We start from the raw sequence: 16047 nt of genomic DNA, 5'->3' as shown, positions 1-16047 counted from the left end.
CTGTAGCTATCAATTTCATCCTTCTATAAAGTGCTTCATTCGGCGTATCCGCCTCTTTTCTACCAACATCATTTTATGAGCTCAAACTAAGTGCCATAGAAATGTGTGTCACATTAAGTACCTATCTTTACAAAAAGAGAAAATATAAACTAAAAACCTGAAGTTACGTTATTTTATACACAAAGTGTCTGCTAACGTAGACAAGCTCGTCGGTTCATAGTGGATGGAAACACTTAGCGGATGATAATTATGCGATTTATATTGCGAGCTCGCTCTAGGAAGCTAAGATTGTAAACATTTATAAGTGGCTGGTGTTGGGCTCTGAAAGCTTTTAAAACATTATTAATTAAGATACATGATTTTAAATAAGTACATGTAGTTTTGACACTTTGCAAATAATGCATGATTCTTAAGTGATATAAAAAGAAGCCGGGTAAAAGTACCAATGTTTATGAAAACTATGCATGAGGCGTAAACTGCATATTTTTCGTTATGTATGCCTAAATTCTTAGTTCTTTAAACAGTACATGAATTACGTACTTTCACATGGAAATTATACTAATTTTATTATTTTCAAAAACTGGTAGAGAACTCCGGTGTTAAGTCTGCCTTTGTACATTGTGTACAAGAAGTATTTCATGAAAACTAAACTTGGTCTCTTTGTAGAGATTTATAGCATGTCTGGCAGGAAATGTCTCTCATGGGGCATCCTCGTCTATTTATAATCTAAGTGTCACAGCAAACTCGAGTCGGACGTGTTTAATATCGACTTTGCAGTGTGCGACATCAGGAAATTGAGATCGTATTTCTATTGAAAGTTGCTCTAGTGAAAAGTATTGCAAGATCTATCCATCTGAGACCGCCTCAATCAGTTTACAATAGACGCGTGTGCTACTGAGTTTTAATGAAACACTATAGTTAATTGAACTGCGCCTTAACCTACCTACATACGTGTACCTAATCTATTAAGGTCCACCTTTGTTCACGTATGAAATGAAGGATGGAGGAAAGCGATGTAAAATGTATTTTAACGGCCTCGCCGAGCTGCCGACTAGTTTGTACGTAAAAGCTCTGATTGCTCAATTGGGAGTAGCACGAATATACAAACAGGAGTTTCAAAAGTGACGGAATAAAATAAATACACGAGTTTAAAGTCACATGTAGCATGCGGATCGTATAAATCCGAGTTATTAACTCTAGTCATACATTAAGGAATCTATTTTAGGATCCAATTAATTACTTTGATGACATCAATTACTTAATCTACTTACTTGTAATCACGACTGCTTAGGTTCGTACGTATTTAACTTTTACTATATTAATGTAAACTTCATCGCTACTTGCAGACTTTATAATTTAAATGTCTGTCAAAATTTCGTGTTTATTTGTTCAATACTCCAGTTATGCTGAAGTACTACATAAGTAAAGCTATTCTTATTTACATTTTACTTTAACCTGAATATTGGACATGCAAGCGGCATTGCTGTGGGTTTGGAAATGACAGGCGGACACGGCAGGGAGACGTTTTCTATTTCCGTGTTAATGTCGACCGCAGTGAGCCACCTACCACGCAGCAAATAATTCTGGAAACCTCCTTACCCTATAAATAATGTAACATGGATTTTGAAGTGGCAAAAAATTAAGTTTTAGGGGATAAAATATTTTTTTTTTGTCAAATACCTATTTAATGAATTTGAAAAGAATTTGTGAGTTTTTTTTTATCGATTTCAAAAGCAAACGAGGCCATCTTAGTTATTCTTAGTATTTTTTTTAACGATTTGGTCGTTAATTTTTTCTTTACCCAGTATTTCGTGACTGGGTACATACAAGAATCCTGCAGCGCTTTTCACAGCAGTTTTCTTTTTTAAAGGTCAATGCAAGCATAAGTAATGTATTTCTTCATGCAACATTCTTTACATTATACATATTTGACGTACGAGTATTTTTCTACTGTACATTCCTATTTTTTTTGAGAAATTTTCTATGTTTCTATGTCTCTCTCTGTTCTGAAACTCAAAGCTATAACGAAACATCTCTACCTATATTACCTATAAGTACATAGTTTGCTAAGTAAACAATATTGACTTTGCGAAATGAAGGTACTTAATTCATACACATTCTAAGGGAACCGAGGTGAAAGTTCCTAAGTATACAACGAGTTTGGTTTTCTTTCCAGGAAAGTTTGTTTTCCTTTCGTTTTCTCAGCAGGTACAAGTCAGTATTAGACTTGGAATAATATTGGTTATGGCAGCTATATTTCAGTTGTTTCAAAGTTTTTATGGCTCTCATTTAGTAAGTACCAATCTTCTATATTTATTTGGTATCTGTAGGGAAGATATTTTTGTATCGGAAGCTTCGAGCGAAAGTATGATTATATTTCTTTTCCGATACTTGGATTGTTGGAATATGAAACCGATTCTGTCACAAAGTATAACACTAAACTATGTAGCAAATATATTCGGAGTAATAGTTAGATAGTGAGTATAGTGGGAGGGTCAGGTAAGCGGTACTATTTTTGCAGACGTTGTTGGACTTTTCCTTCCGCACTTGACGATATCGCTTGATTTACGATGTCGCTTCCTGACATTTACTGAGACCTTTTTGTAAAACACGACTTTAGTTGTTCCGCCACAAACACGTTTTGTTATATTATTAACTTTATCTTTAGGAACTGTTCCGCTAGCGTAATATACCCGTATACATTTTGAAGTTGTAATTTAGCATTTAGGTTGGTGCTAGAGAAAACAGAATAGAAAATACAATATTGTTGCTACTCAGACAGATATAAATGTCTAATTTAAGAGATTGCGTAAAAGCATGTGGCAGTTATATAAATATACCTATATGATAGATAGGGAGCGGGCAGCGCCGCGCCGGCTGGCCGAGCGTCGTCAGGGTGTCCCGTCCCCCTGGCCCGGGCGACACATCAGCTGACGTGACTTTATCTCATACAAAATAAAACGAACGCACAGATAGCTTTCATTCCTTTTATATAAAATATCTTCTAAACTAGGTATATTTGTGTAGCTACTTTAAAATGTATTTGGAAATGGAGCCAACTTAATTTAGTTTGTTTCCAACTAAAGCTGTTAAAAGATTTGAGAATGGTTTATCTAAAATTTAGGATTTTTACCAACGTCGTTTATTTTTTTATAGAATGCTCTCTACAATTTCGTCTTTGTCCTTTCTTTAATCTTTTCTTTGATCTAGTTTTCCCATTTTGGTCGAAAGACCTCCTCGCCCTTACTTATCTACTACGCTGCAAGCATTTTTTCAAACATGACAATTCGTCAGCTATCGTACCGAATGGTAAATTATTCAATGCTGTGAAACATATATCGCATAACCTCAAAATCAATCATTATAAAACATCCTTGATAACATATGCTAAATTCTTTGTATCAATACTCATAACTCTGAAGAAATTGTAACGATATAATGATTTCAGTTGATATGGGGTTGTAGTACCTATATTTATATAATAAAGAACTTATGATAGCCATAGAAATGTTGCCCTTGGTAAAATTAACTAGGTTTAAATACAAACTATTTCCTGCCCCAATTTAGACGCGCAACACGAATATGTTTCTAATTTGTGTACGCTATTACGACTTATCGCGCATTAACTTAGTTTTATGTACATTGGATGGCAGAAATATATTTATGTCGAACGTTAACATTTGTGGTATAAAATAAAATTTTATTTGCCTGCAGGTCGAACCAATATGTTTCTATATTGAATTTTCTTTAGGATATACGCGGCCTGATATGATAGGTTTGGAATAAGCCTGGATTAAATCTCCATACGTGCAGAGCCTTACTTAGCTTACACAAGTTTTACTCTATCGAATAGTTTAAATGGAATGCGTTGTTGTAGATGCTGAAGTCATGCCGTCAGCTGACGATGACGGTTCGGACTGCGGGGGCTCTGGTGGGGCGGGCCTCGTGCTCCTGGATGGACCGCTACGGTCGCCCCGCCTCGCCACCGCCGCTGCGCCCTCCCCGATCCGCCAGCAAAGACCGCTCTATACGAAGGGTAGGATTTACTTAACAAAAATACTTATTCTTTCAGTTGAATGTGTGCCAAAATAAATATCCATAGTGGGTGTTATTTGTAAAAACACTGACATGCGTCTGTCATACAAAGAATTAGTCACATAGCGGAATGCCATCATTCACCAAAAGATGACGTAAATTAATTTATGACATCATAAATTTTTATGGTCAATTCCGTTAGCCGTAAATATGAAATGTCGTTGCATATTGGGGTTAGAGGTCGAGAGCTTTGCGGTATGTTAATCGCAGTCAACTAACCGCTGAATTCTGTCGTTAGTGGTTGTAATGACGTCGGGTGGCATCGATCTCCGTGACGTCACCCGCGCGATGAGCCCGATCATAATACAAAGTACCGACATTTTGGTGAATGAAGCCATACTTGAGTCGCGGGAGCACAAATTACGTGTTTATGGCCCTTATGTATTATAATAACGTTACGTGCCAAGCGTTTCTCTAATAGCTATTTCCGCAATGTTCTATCCGGAATGCCATGAATTTTCTTATAAGTATGTAGTACGACGCATTTTCATTCCATTTACGTAGATAAAGTGCCATTACAATTTTATCAGCTAATCATACGAATTTGTGTGCAGGTTGACCTATGTATAGAGCCGGGACAGTCATTAGGGCTAATGATAAGAGGAGGGCTGGAGTACAACCTCGGCATCTATATCACTGGGGTCGACAAGGATTCCGTGGCAGATAGAGCAGGACTTATGGTAATTATGCTTTTATGGACCATTTATCTACTTACTTATTCGGTCACCCTTTGGGATGAATAATGACTCTTGACACTAGAAACCCTTTGAACACCCTTTCTACTTATTTAATAAATCTAAAACTGATAAATAATAAGAAAAACTCACAGATTTATTTCGTTTGCCCCTAGTATATATGTAGGTTTTCACTAATCATTATACCTAAATCTACAACATTTTATTGACAAAGTTTTGAAGGGATTGTGTGCGTAAACAATAATTCGAGTTATTTACGAAGCTCAATAGTGCAGAAAGTCTTTCAATAAAATTTTCCCACTGAAATAACTTCAGTGCTATAAAAGGAAAGCGGAGTAAGTTTACTGTGAATATAAATCTCAATTTAGTGCGCTTAGTTTGGTGCAATTCGTTGTAAATTAACGCGGCACCCAAGTCTGGGAAACTTGCGGAGACGGCAGGCAAGAGGCGCCTCGCGACGGAATTGCATCGAAGTTTGTGCCAGCAGGGTGCTTCATAGCCGACTAAATTACTGGTTTGTTTCCCATTAAACTTGCAGCGGTATGAAAATGACGTTTTGCATAGCGGATATATGAACCCTTGGATCATCCTATAGTCAGCTGTTATATCTATGCTATAAAAATAAATAACTAAATTGAAATCGTAATACAAATTTTGGTGTCGCTAGTAGCGGAGCGAGGTGTGTTGGCAAATTTATAACGTTTGAGCTGGAGAGTCGCCCGCCTCACGCTTTCTGCACGCTACCTACCTACATCCGGGCTCGTAACTTATAGTTGAAACTTTTACCACAAACAATTTTACAAGAATTTTCATTAAACAAACCGTACTTTAAAATTATTGCTCGATCACTCCATACACTTTCCTTCAGAATTATAAAACTTAGCAAAAATATTTGTTGGATGCTAATTAGCAAAGGGAGTTAATTTGTTGAACTTTTGTTTGAAACTTTCATAAATAATAATTCCCAAAATGCTTATACTTTATACAGCTTTTGTAGTGTAATTGTATCCTTTGTACGATAGGTAGGAGACCAAATTCTGGAGGTGAACAACCAGTCGTTCGTGGACGTGACGCATGATGAGGCGGTGGCTCAGCTCAAGTACCACAAGCGAATGTCCTTGTTAGTTCGGGACGTGGGGAAGGTACCACACGCCTGTACAGCTTATGGGGAACGGGACGCCGCACCTAGGTAAATATAACTTTATTATACCTGTAATTCACTAACTATAGTAAAACAAAGTAGTAAAAGTATTAGGTAAAATAATGCTTTTCAAGCGGGAAAATATATATCAGAATTTCCTAGAAACAAGTATGACGCAGAGTGGACAACGTACCATGACAACATACTTTCACGGTAGCAAATAAAAATTAATTATCCAAAGTAATTAAAGTTTTCTCGTTCCTTCCATTTGCTTGAAACTATTTTCATTTAACTTTGTTTTTGGTTTAATTTATAAGATTTGAAATAATTACATGACACTCACACTCAGTAAGTAATGAAATACATTGAACGAAACTGTACAGATGAAAGCTATTGCACATAGAAACGGTTATTTTTACAAGACCACAGAATTGAAACAAATACAGCACAACCAGTTAGCCCGAGGCTGACATAGAGTGACATGATGCATAATTTTGCCCTTTTTTACTCACGAGTTACTGATTTATTTCATTCAGAATTCCACAAAAATACTTCTGAAAAATTACACTATTACAGGAATGTTACGAAAGAGTCATTCAATTTGATTATAAGTACTTAATTTCTTGGAACAACTTAAAGCCAGTTTTTTGGTCTAAATTTTTTATTACCTACTAAAAGTTTTTTTTTTTTATGGAAAGTTTTGTTGGTGTAGTGTGGTGGCAGCAGATTTCGCTTGAAGTTACCACGTAACGCTAAAAAGTAGTCTCTTAAAAACTTGGTTCAAACTTTAACGTTGAGGCGGCCACCTAATATATCATTCTGAGTACTATGTGGCAGTGCGTATACATATACGTCTACATAATATGTCTTACTCAAAGGAACTATAATTTTATACATGTTAAGCCACTATGACCTAATTAATCGATAATAAGACCAGCTATTAAAATATAATGGAAAACACGTGGATGACGAAGTTACGTTCTCTTAGGAACTTACAGGTGGCGAAATATCGATTATATTTTGTCCAAAAGTAACTCTTAGAACCTGCACACTGCAAACTTTTAGTCGATCTTTACTATGTTAGGGCTCAAAATCTCCACAAATATCAGGTATGTAGGTGGTATCAGACCGACTGAAAACTTCGATAACATCTATCTTGTCAACTGTCGGCCGACTGTTTCTGCAGTGTCAAAATATATAAGCAAAATGAAAGCAAAGATGGTTGAACCATCGAAATGACTTCTTTGGTGCAGAATAAGTGGTTGGGGGAAGCGTCGCGGCGCGGCGGCCACGGCGGTGGAGCAGAAGGCGCGGTCCCTGCTGCCTCAGTGCGACCTGCCAGCTATAGCCTACTACATGGAGGAGTACGCCGCCAGGAGACTCACGCCCGACTCCTTCCTCACCGTCGTCAGGGATCTCCTCGATACGCCGCAGAAGGTTTGTCTTTATTCAATTGTCTTCTTCTTCCTGCCCTGTTCCCAAGTTACTTTGGATCTGCCCAGTATGTTTATTTCCTCTGTCAGAATTCATACTAACATCTACAACACTTTAACGAAATGTATTACTTACTTACTTAACGTACGGCCAACCATTGTCTGACAGTTTAGCGTGCAGTGTAAGGGGGCTCTAATACGAGAATCGATGCCACAATCCCTACTGCAGTTGGAGGCTTCGGAATCCGGAGCATTTAGGTCATCACACATTTATACCACAGAGCAGCTCATATACCTACACATAATTAGGTAATACGTATCTGTGCCTTAGAAACAGTTCTAAAAATAGGTCGAATCGCAGAATGACCTGACCATTAATGTTTATCTAAGAATACTGAATTCAAGACCAATTTATTCCCAAAACGTTCCGAACACGAATTACACAAAAATACGATCGCAATATAATACCGTTGAAAAGACCTCATACAAGTATAATTCGTGAACCGAATTCGGATACTTTCAAAGATTTCTTTCTACTTTTGCCGAAGTTCAGATTGTGCTCCATCGGTCCTATTATCTTGGTCCCTTTGATCCCTGTCTTGGGATATCCTACACTAATACTTTCGTATACACTGAAGGTTAATGAAAGTATTATGCGTAGGTATAGTTAGGGCTTTTCTTGTGTAATAACGTAAATGTAAGCTGTACAGTGTACACATAAGGATAACGTTTCGGATTACAACCGGCTCATTATTGCACTACTCACATTATGTTGGTGAAGCAAAAATCTAGTGCTTTTTCTTACAGTCTTTCTATTGTCTCTACCCATTGCTCTGTAGGTAAGAATGTGTATTTTACCATCTTTTTCGTTTTATTTTCCTTTTTCAAAATATTTATTTAACGTTCCTAAAACTCAATACCTAATTTCCTTTTGACGGCCAGCAGCAGTCTAGCCGTAACATGGTTTAAACTTGCAATATTCTCGTTTATTCGAACTCAATCTGAAGGTAGTTCTCATTGATAAATAGAAATCCAATTTATTTTGATTCCTATCGATACTGTAACAGTTCGAAAGTAGGCCGCTCGGGTGACTAAGAAGTCTGACATTGATTCAATACAATTCACTAACGGTTATGTTTATACATAAAATACAGCACATTAAGCGTGATATAACTTTTTCTAGAATCCATTATTTAGATCACACGATTATAGAGACAGATGATTTCGCGGTAATATTATACCGAGTAAGCACGTAGAAAATGTCTTTACTTCGACATCTCTATGCATTATTCAGTACATCCCGAATTTCGTTCACTGACACGTTTCTGTATCAGTGAGATATTTTCCGTCTCATTTGGCGGTTATAGGAATAAAGTAATTTGTTGCTTGCCATGAAGTGCACGTGTAGGCAGTACATCAATACATTATCATCAATCATACGCGGTTTAACTTATGTCTTGTGCAGACACGCTCGTCACATTACCAAACAACAATTTATCTTGCTGCCGCCGGGCACGAGCCTTTATGTTATATTCATGTTTTACATCATAAATATTTTCAAAATTTGAGTGTAGGTGTGTAATTTATTTTTCCACATTCAATCTGTTTGAGGATTAATTTTGAATGTAGGCATGCATGTCGCTGTCTGAATTATTCTGCATAGCAAAATATCTTGCTCGAGAGCAGTCCTTTGTTTTCTACCTGTTTAACCTACATTCTGTAGCACGTAACCTCGACTATTTCGGTCCATAGCTAGTTTTGCCGAGTAATTCTTTGTACAAATAATAAATGAGTATTTTGTCCGCAGTACACGCTTCTGACGGAGATAAGAGAGTTCATGTTGCCGGAGGACAGGGCGAGGTTCGACGAGCTCGTGTATAGGAGAGGCGAGGAGCCAGTCGACCACCACATCAAGGTAAAATTTATCGTTTACCTGGGCGACCCTAAACTATGGATACCTGTTTTTTTATCAACAGTGAACTGAATGAAAATGTCTGGATTCGGTGGAAAAGTTTCAACATGTCATATACGAGTGAATGATATGTTTTTCATATCAGCGTCTCCCGTAAACACATTTTTCGAATTAACTGGAAACCATATTTGCACAGAAAGTACTCCAAACACTAGAAAATTGCTTTTCCAATTGTAGACGAGAAATCATGTAAATAGTTTGCAACGTTTACACAATTTATTTCTTCTTCAGCGAAAATACTCGGCATAAACCGTATTTTCTCCAACTTTATTAGGCAGGCTTTCGTCTTACAATGTAATCTGTGCTTCACCTGCAGTGCCTAATTAAAATCCAGCTCTTTTTGTTAGATTGCTCGGACTAACTTCATTTAGAGGATGTTTTTCTCCGTCTACAATTAAGATTACTTTGTCAAAATAACTTTGTTACTCACGGTAAATCTAACTAGCACTTGAAATATAGGTTAATAATTGTTTTGTAATAGGATGCGTGCCTACATCGTATTGTTCAGTACATCCACATCTTTAGAGTGCTCACAGTTACACAGCTGCTCTACAGTCACTCCGAAAATTCGTAACATAGAGATGAATTAATCATTTATACTTGGATCACACGAAATTATGTATACTTCAGTGCAAAACAATTTGCACAAAACTTAGTTTGATGCTTACGATTTGTTGGTAGCGGGGTTCCGAGCGACACATGCTACCCTCCTCGACGATGCATGAGTTGCACGACCCGGTAAGTGCACACGCTTTATTTATTCACTTGACTGTACACAAGGACGTACACAGCTGCTCCAAACAACACTCCTATTTCCGAAAAATATAGCATTTAAATTAAGTACTTCAAAGGATGGAGAAGGATCGCCGGGTACGCCCCTGTCTCTGCATGTTCCATCGATGTCATAGTTTGATTGCTTTCTATAGTAGATTGAGCTTTATTTATAAATGGTTCATAAACGTATTATTTTAATAACACGTAGGCATCATGAAACATCAATGAAACACCTCTAAGGTCAGGCCTGACAAACGTAAAACTCCCATAATCCCTATCATGGTAAACGATTTGTGGGTATAATATTCTATGCGTACTTTTCTAGATTCTAATTTCAACCACAACCTTTTGAAAACTTAAATATAAAGTTTATTTTGTCCATAAACTTAATAGAAATAGTACGGACTATGCAATGTTGTTGTTGTGTTGTTGTACTACACCACTTTAGAGTTCCAAGCCCCTAATCAATTAAAAGTTAGTTGGTCTTCCACGTAAGTAATGTTACGTGGGAAGTGGTTGAAAGTGTTGGGGCTGTCGGGTCAGGTTGCGGGTTATTGTTATAGGAGGGACCGGCGGAGGCACCTCTCGTAGCCGACCATCGCTCGCCCTCCGAGGACTCCGGCCTGGGCCTGCCACCGCATGACCATGCTTACAGGTGACCTCATTATATGACTGACCACACTTACATTAACATAGCTAGAGCTCTTTACACTACGTTTAAACATGATTTAGAGATTTTTGAAAAGGGGGAAGGATATAAGAATTATATGTCATTAAACTGAGGCTGTGCGAGATCCGAGAGCCGCAAGCGAGAGACCGCACCTCTCTAATGAGCGAGGCGTAAATCCCTCATCGCTGGCGGGGCCTCTTATAAAGGCGCTTAAACGCTAAAGTACCATTAAAGTGCGAAAGCAAAGGCTGAGTCCTCGTCGAGCGTTCGCTTTCGTCCGCTCTTTTACATCTCACAGCGAAAATAACCCACAGTTTTCCACTAGCCCTTGTCAGCGCTCACTCTGGCGAACCGAGCATCTCATTGGCTACTCGCCAAACACTCCCACTTTTATTCAGTATTGGAATCGATTGTTTTATGACGGCATAAATGTTCCCATTTATTGTCACCGGCGGTTTAGTGCCATTGTCCTGCATCCGTAAGTAAGGGTTGCATTAAATTTATTGCCAGTAAAATGGATACGAAAGCGACGTTTAAACTTTTATGGAAGATCAATTTAGTCAAATTGTTTCAATATAAATAATATTGATGTGCACTACTTATAGTCGCGGTCCATGTTCATCTAGCCCGATTAACGATTTTGTTGCATGACGTTTTTGTAACAATGTTGAAATATCAAACAATGCATCAATAATAATTAACTACGAACCCACGACCAATTCATTTGTTACACCTGCATACGTGTAACTAGCGTTACGTAGGCTTTATGGCCCAAATGGAAAATATTGCGTCAAGTTTATCAACAAAAATCTTATAACCATTAGGAGTAGGACACAACATCGACCGATTAAAACAAAAATACTTCAATTCGGAGCTCCAAACTCGACAAAACGTTGCTTACAAGTTGAAATCGGTTGATGGTTGAGTTTGTGTGTTATCGTATGGTGTAATGTGTGACTAGTTGGTGGTGTAGCTATGTGTGAAGGCGGTTGATGTGACGGTGGTGTTGTATGGGGCAGGAGCGGGCGCGCGTGGCGGCCCAGCGACGCGCCGGCCCCGGAAGACGACCTGGAGCCCCCGCACGAGGTGATTTTGCCAGAATTACCTTCTACACTTATCTTGTCGACCACATTCACTTCTCTGCGCCTTGTCTATAGCAGTGTCCTGGGTGTCACTCGCGAACTCATTTTTAACCATCCACACATACTTTTGATATGTCTACTGATTCTTACCAAAAACTGTTCTAGCTCATGCTCAAGTTTTATTATACGCTTGATTTGGTACCTAATTCAGAATATAGGTATACCTAAAACACTTAACAAACAATAACGGAAGCAGGTGATGCTTCATCGCTTTCATTGCATCAGTTCTTTTAATTGCGGAAATAAAAATAGTTGTACAATTACTTTGGAACTAGCTGATTCAGTAGCTTAGCTAGAGTGGCACCTCGGCACTACCACTGTGTAACTATGTATCTCACACTTTGTTGCATGAGTCGATAACGGCTAGCCAGTAGAACTAAAACTGCTCACAATAATGGCCGTTATTTCCAGTATATTGCATTCCATGGGTAAATCTGGCAAAATTCTTTTACGTACTTATACATTTTTCATCTCGCAAAGAGGTCTGTGGGGACAATTGGCAATTTAACTGAGCGAAAATACCTATTCGGTAATAGCGGCCAATAACAGTGTTTTCTTTGGACTCTATTAGTATAGAATAGATTCAAGTAGCATTCTTCTCTTGGAAAATGTTTTCATTTTTCTGCGGATGTGTATGCGATGCTTGAAGAACAAAATATAAAACTTCCTCATGATGGGACGGTCATCGATTAAAACCTAGCAGCAAACAAGGACTTGTGAAACTCATACAAGTCCTATTCTTTATATATGCGTAACAAATCTAGATGACTAATGGAATATTAAACAATATGACGTCATTGATAACACAGTTAAAATAGGGCGTTTGTTTAGATTACTATTTTAGCCGACACAAGCATCGGCTCGTTGGTCTAGGGGTATGATTCTCGCTTCGGGTGCGAGAGGTCCCGGGTTCAAATCCCGGACGAGCCCAGTGGCTTTACTTTTTTATAGTCTTTTGCTTATTTTTTTACTTTGCTATTGCTGACTTATTTATTAGATGATAATATACAAATAAATTTCGCTAAGGGCGGCATATAAGTTAGTTTTAGAAACAATTACAAAACTTTCTTCAGCAGTAGGATAAATTGCACTTTTAACAGAAAATTGCACTTCATTATTATATTCAGTTTATATCGAAAAGAATGCATAAAAAGTTTTTTTTTCTTATTTATAAATACAACGCGTGACAATTTGAAAGTTTTCGTATAATTTAGGTACCTAATTGCTTTTATACCGCTGATTTCTTAATTTTGAAGTGTATTGTTTTTTGCTAGTGATTTTTATGAAATATTCACTCAACCCTTTACGAATTTATTGTTAGTTGATGCACCTAATACCTACATTTTAGGACTAAAACATCGTAACAGACATCAAGTAATTTTATTACTTTAATTTTTTTTTCACTTTTGAAAAGTGTTGATCTATCACTCTAATTTGAGTAAACATTTTTTAAATTGTTTTTTTTTTAGTAAACTAGCTTCCGCCCGCGGTTTCGCTATCGTAGAGTTCGGTTATATCGCGTTTCCAAGAGAATTCTTCAAAAGTCCGGGTTTAAAAACTATCCTATGTTTTTTCTCAAGGTCAACTCTATCTCTCTACCTTTTATTAAAATCAATTCAGTGGTTTAGACGTGAAAGCGTAACAGACAGACAGAGTTACTTTCGTATTTATAATATTAGTAGGGATAGCAATTGTCTATAAAAAAAGTGATGAAAAGTGGAATCTTATTAACTTATTTTAAGTTCAGTGTTTAAGAAAAGTTACATCGTAGGTACTATACTTTTAAAAAACAAACTTTAACTTTAACTAAAACTAATTGGGTTTCAGTGAAAGCGAAAATGCTTGGCAATAATATAATATCCTTTAACATTTAACTGTATGGAACCCGAGAAACAATAGTAGTAGAAAATAATATTGTTTGCGTACGTAGTAAGTTTTAAGAGTCCTCAGTGTAAGCAAAACATGGTAATAAGAAACAGTTGAGAATTCCCTTTTCAGTGTAGTTATTGTACCGTTATTTGTATGTATGAAATTCAGGTGCTGTAGATAAACTTACCTACTCGTATTTACGTGATGCGTAGATACACACATTTTGAATATAAATACATAACCTTACAATTTTTATTTGGTTATGTGTATTCTGTTATCTGTGGTTACGAAAGAAAATGCCTGTATTATTCCATTGTAACTTAGTTGAGGACATGTTGAGATTTAGTTTTTCTATGTTAATTATCTATTCATTATATTAATAAATACCTATGCTTTACAACAAAATAAAAGTTTAAAAGATTGCTATTAAAGGGATTAGTGTTCTTATAACCTTAATTAACTTTTTGTTTGGTTAATATCCATTAATAAATGGTTTACTTTTTACCGCGCCTTCACTTGTTAAAATTAACGAGCACTAAAGGCTGGTTCTAAGCCATCTAATACCGTGACGTCAGTGAGTCGCGGAAAACGCCATTTTGATACGTCATAAAGATAAGGTGAGCTTTACTTTAATATAACGAACTGAACTGTAATCTTTTTTTCACAATATTATTTTTTCGAATATGATTTACAAACCAAAAATACGAAGCAAACTTAATATACTTAGCTTGTCAAAAAATCTTATAATGCGGACATAATTTATTACAGTTATCGAATACAGTATTCATTAATAAATATACTTAGGACGTCTTTTATAAATGAAGCTCAATAAGAGCCACGGCGCCAAGAAAGGCGGCTTTGTCGGCAATATGCTTTATCCTCCCCCAGTGTAATTAATTAGCTAATATAAGTAAGTAACTATACCTACATAGAATAATAATTTTCCCTAAACGAAAATCGTTCAATAGGAACTTGTTACGTAAGCATGTCTTGTTTGTCATCCTTCAGTAGAAAGTATCATTATATTTACCTTTCTGTCCGAAATAGACAAAGATAAATTGACCCTCCATTTCCTCGCAACAAAATGTTTATTTTATATTTAGGAGAAGTTGCTTAGGGTTAGGGTTGTGTGTACATTTAATCGAACCAACTAATCTTGTAGTGAGGATCTACAAACTGAGTCCTAATCCTGCTTAAACCAAGTTCGACAAAGGCATTCTGGGCGGGCAGGCAAAGGCCTCGTGTATGGACTAACATGTTTATTTAGTAGGGACTACGTAAAACGCTGATGGTTTCACTTAGTTTGCCATAATTTTTTGTACTCGTAAGATCTTAATACGTACTACTAGTAGTTTTATGTTTCTTATTGCTAACATAGTCGCTTTTAAATTATAAACCAAGATCGATTATAAAACACTTTTCTCTTTAAATTATCTAACACAAACAACTCTTAACGAAGCTCTTAAATTGAATAAATTTGGCCCGTTCAAAGCGACAGTTATTGACCGCAGTAATATTTAACTGAGAGGGCAGAATATTAAAAATATTTCCGTCGCGTACTTGCCGCGGGTGTGCCATAAAATGTAAAGTTAACAGGGAGCCTCTTAAGCAAACCATGGAGTTGTGTAGGCAGGGCGGGCGCGTCCCAAGGGCGGTAAGGGCGGTTAGAGGCGGCCGGAGTCAGTGCGCGGCGCGCCGGGCGCTCGGCATGACGTCGCGCCGGCGACGCCGCGTCGCCTTCCGCGACTACGTACCTATGGACGTGCGCGCCATGGCCAAGGTATATTATCCACACCTGGGACAATGCATTTCGCTCACATACAACTCTCTTACCATCCTCCAAAGCTATGATTGTTAGCTTCGTGATATAAAAACTGTTATTTTTTGTTTGTTTATGCTTGCAACAAAGTTTGAATATGATGTTTTTGGATTAGATCGTATTTCTTAAAGAGAACAATAGAAAGTGTTCATAGCTTTGGCGTGTTAAAAAAGTCTTGTAAGCTGCCTTTGGTAACAAATTCATATTTGTATTATATGATTAAACGCCGATTATTTAGTACATATAAAAAACATAAAACGTTGATAAATGGTACACCCGTTCGACAATGATACAAAAATCAATACATGCAGTAAATAAATGTGCTTTTACGTGTGATTAATTGTGATGGTACCCATTCTTTAATGGAAATTTCGTGTTCATGCAATATTTACCTAGAATGTTATGAACGTTAAAATCTAATTAGAGGGCCCTGTAAA

General features: G+C 37.1%; 1 protein-coding gene and 1 non-coding gene across 7 annotated transcripts in view; both read left to right on the top strand.

Moving 5' to 3' along the window:
- Window positions 1-16047, top strand: part of Dysc (dyschronic) — a 64138-nt gene that overhangs the window by 27128 nt on the left and 20963 nt on the right. For 4 of the 6 annotated variants that reach the window (XM_064035299.1, XM_064035298.1, XM_021330208.3 and 1 more), the window contains exons 7-14: window positions 3878-4036; window positions 4650-4775; window positions 5813-5979; window positions 7185-7368; window positions 9172-9279; window positions 10018-10074; window positions 10674-10765; window positions 11800-11866. In XM_064035299.1, the coding sequence (XP_063891369.1) occupies window positions 3878-4036; window positions 4650-4775; window positions 5813-5979; window positions 7185-7368; window positions 9172-9279; window positions 10018-10074; window positions 10674-10765; window positions 11800-11866 (960 nt within the window). The remainder of the gene's footprint in view (window positions 1-3877; window positions 4037-4649; window positions 4776-5812; window positions 5980-7184; window positions 7369-9171; window positions 9280-10017; window positions 10075-10673; window positions 10766-11799; window positions 11867-16047) is intronic. The other 2 variants (XM_064035300.1, XM_064035301.1) reach the window with 2 other exon arrangements.
- Trnap-cgg (transfer RNA proline (anticodon CGG)) lies at window positions 12781-12852 on the top strand. Its single transcript has one exon. It is a non-coding gene; the product is annotated as a tRNA-Pro (tRNA).

This window comes from Helicoverpa armigera, chromosome 6, assembly GCF_030705265.1.
Source record: "Helicoverpa armigera isolate CAAS_96S chromosome 6, ASM3070526v1, whole genome shotgun sequence".
NCBI classification, from domain to species: domain Eukaryota; kingdom Metazoa; phylum Arthropoda; class Insecta; order Lepidoptera; family Noctuidae; genus Helicoverpa; species Helicoverpa armigera.
This window is presented reverse-complemented; position numbering and strand designations above follow the sequence as displayed.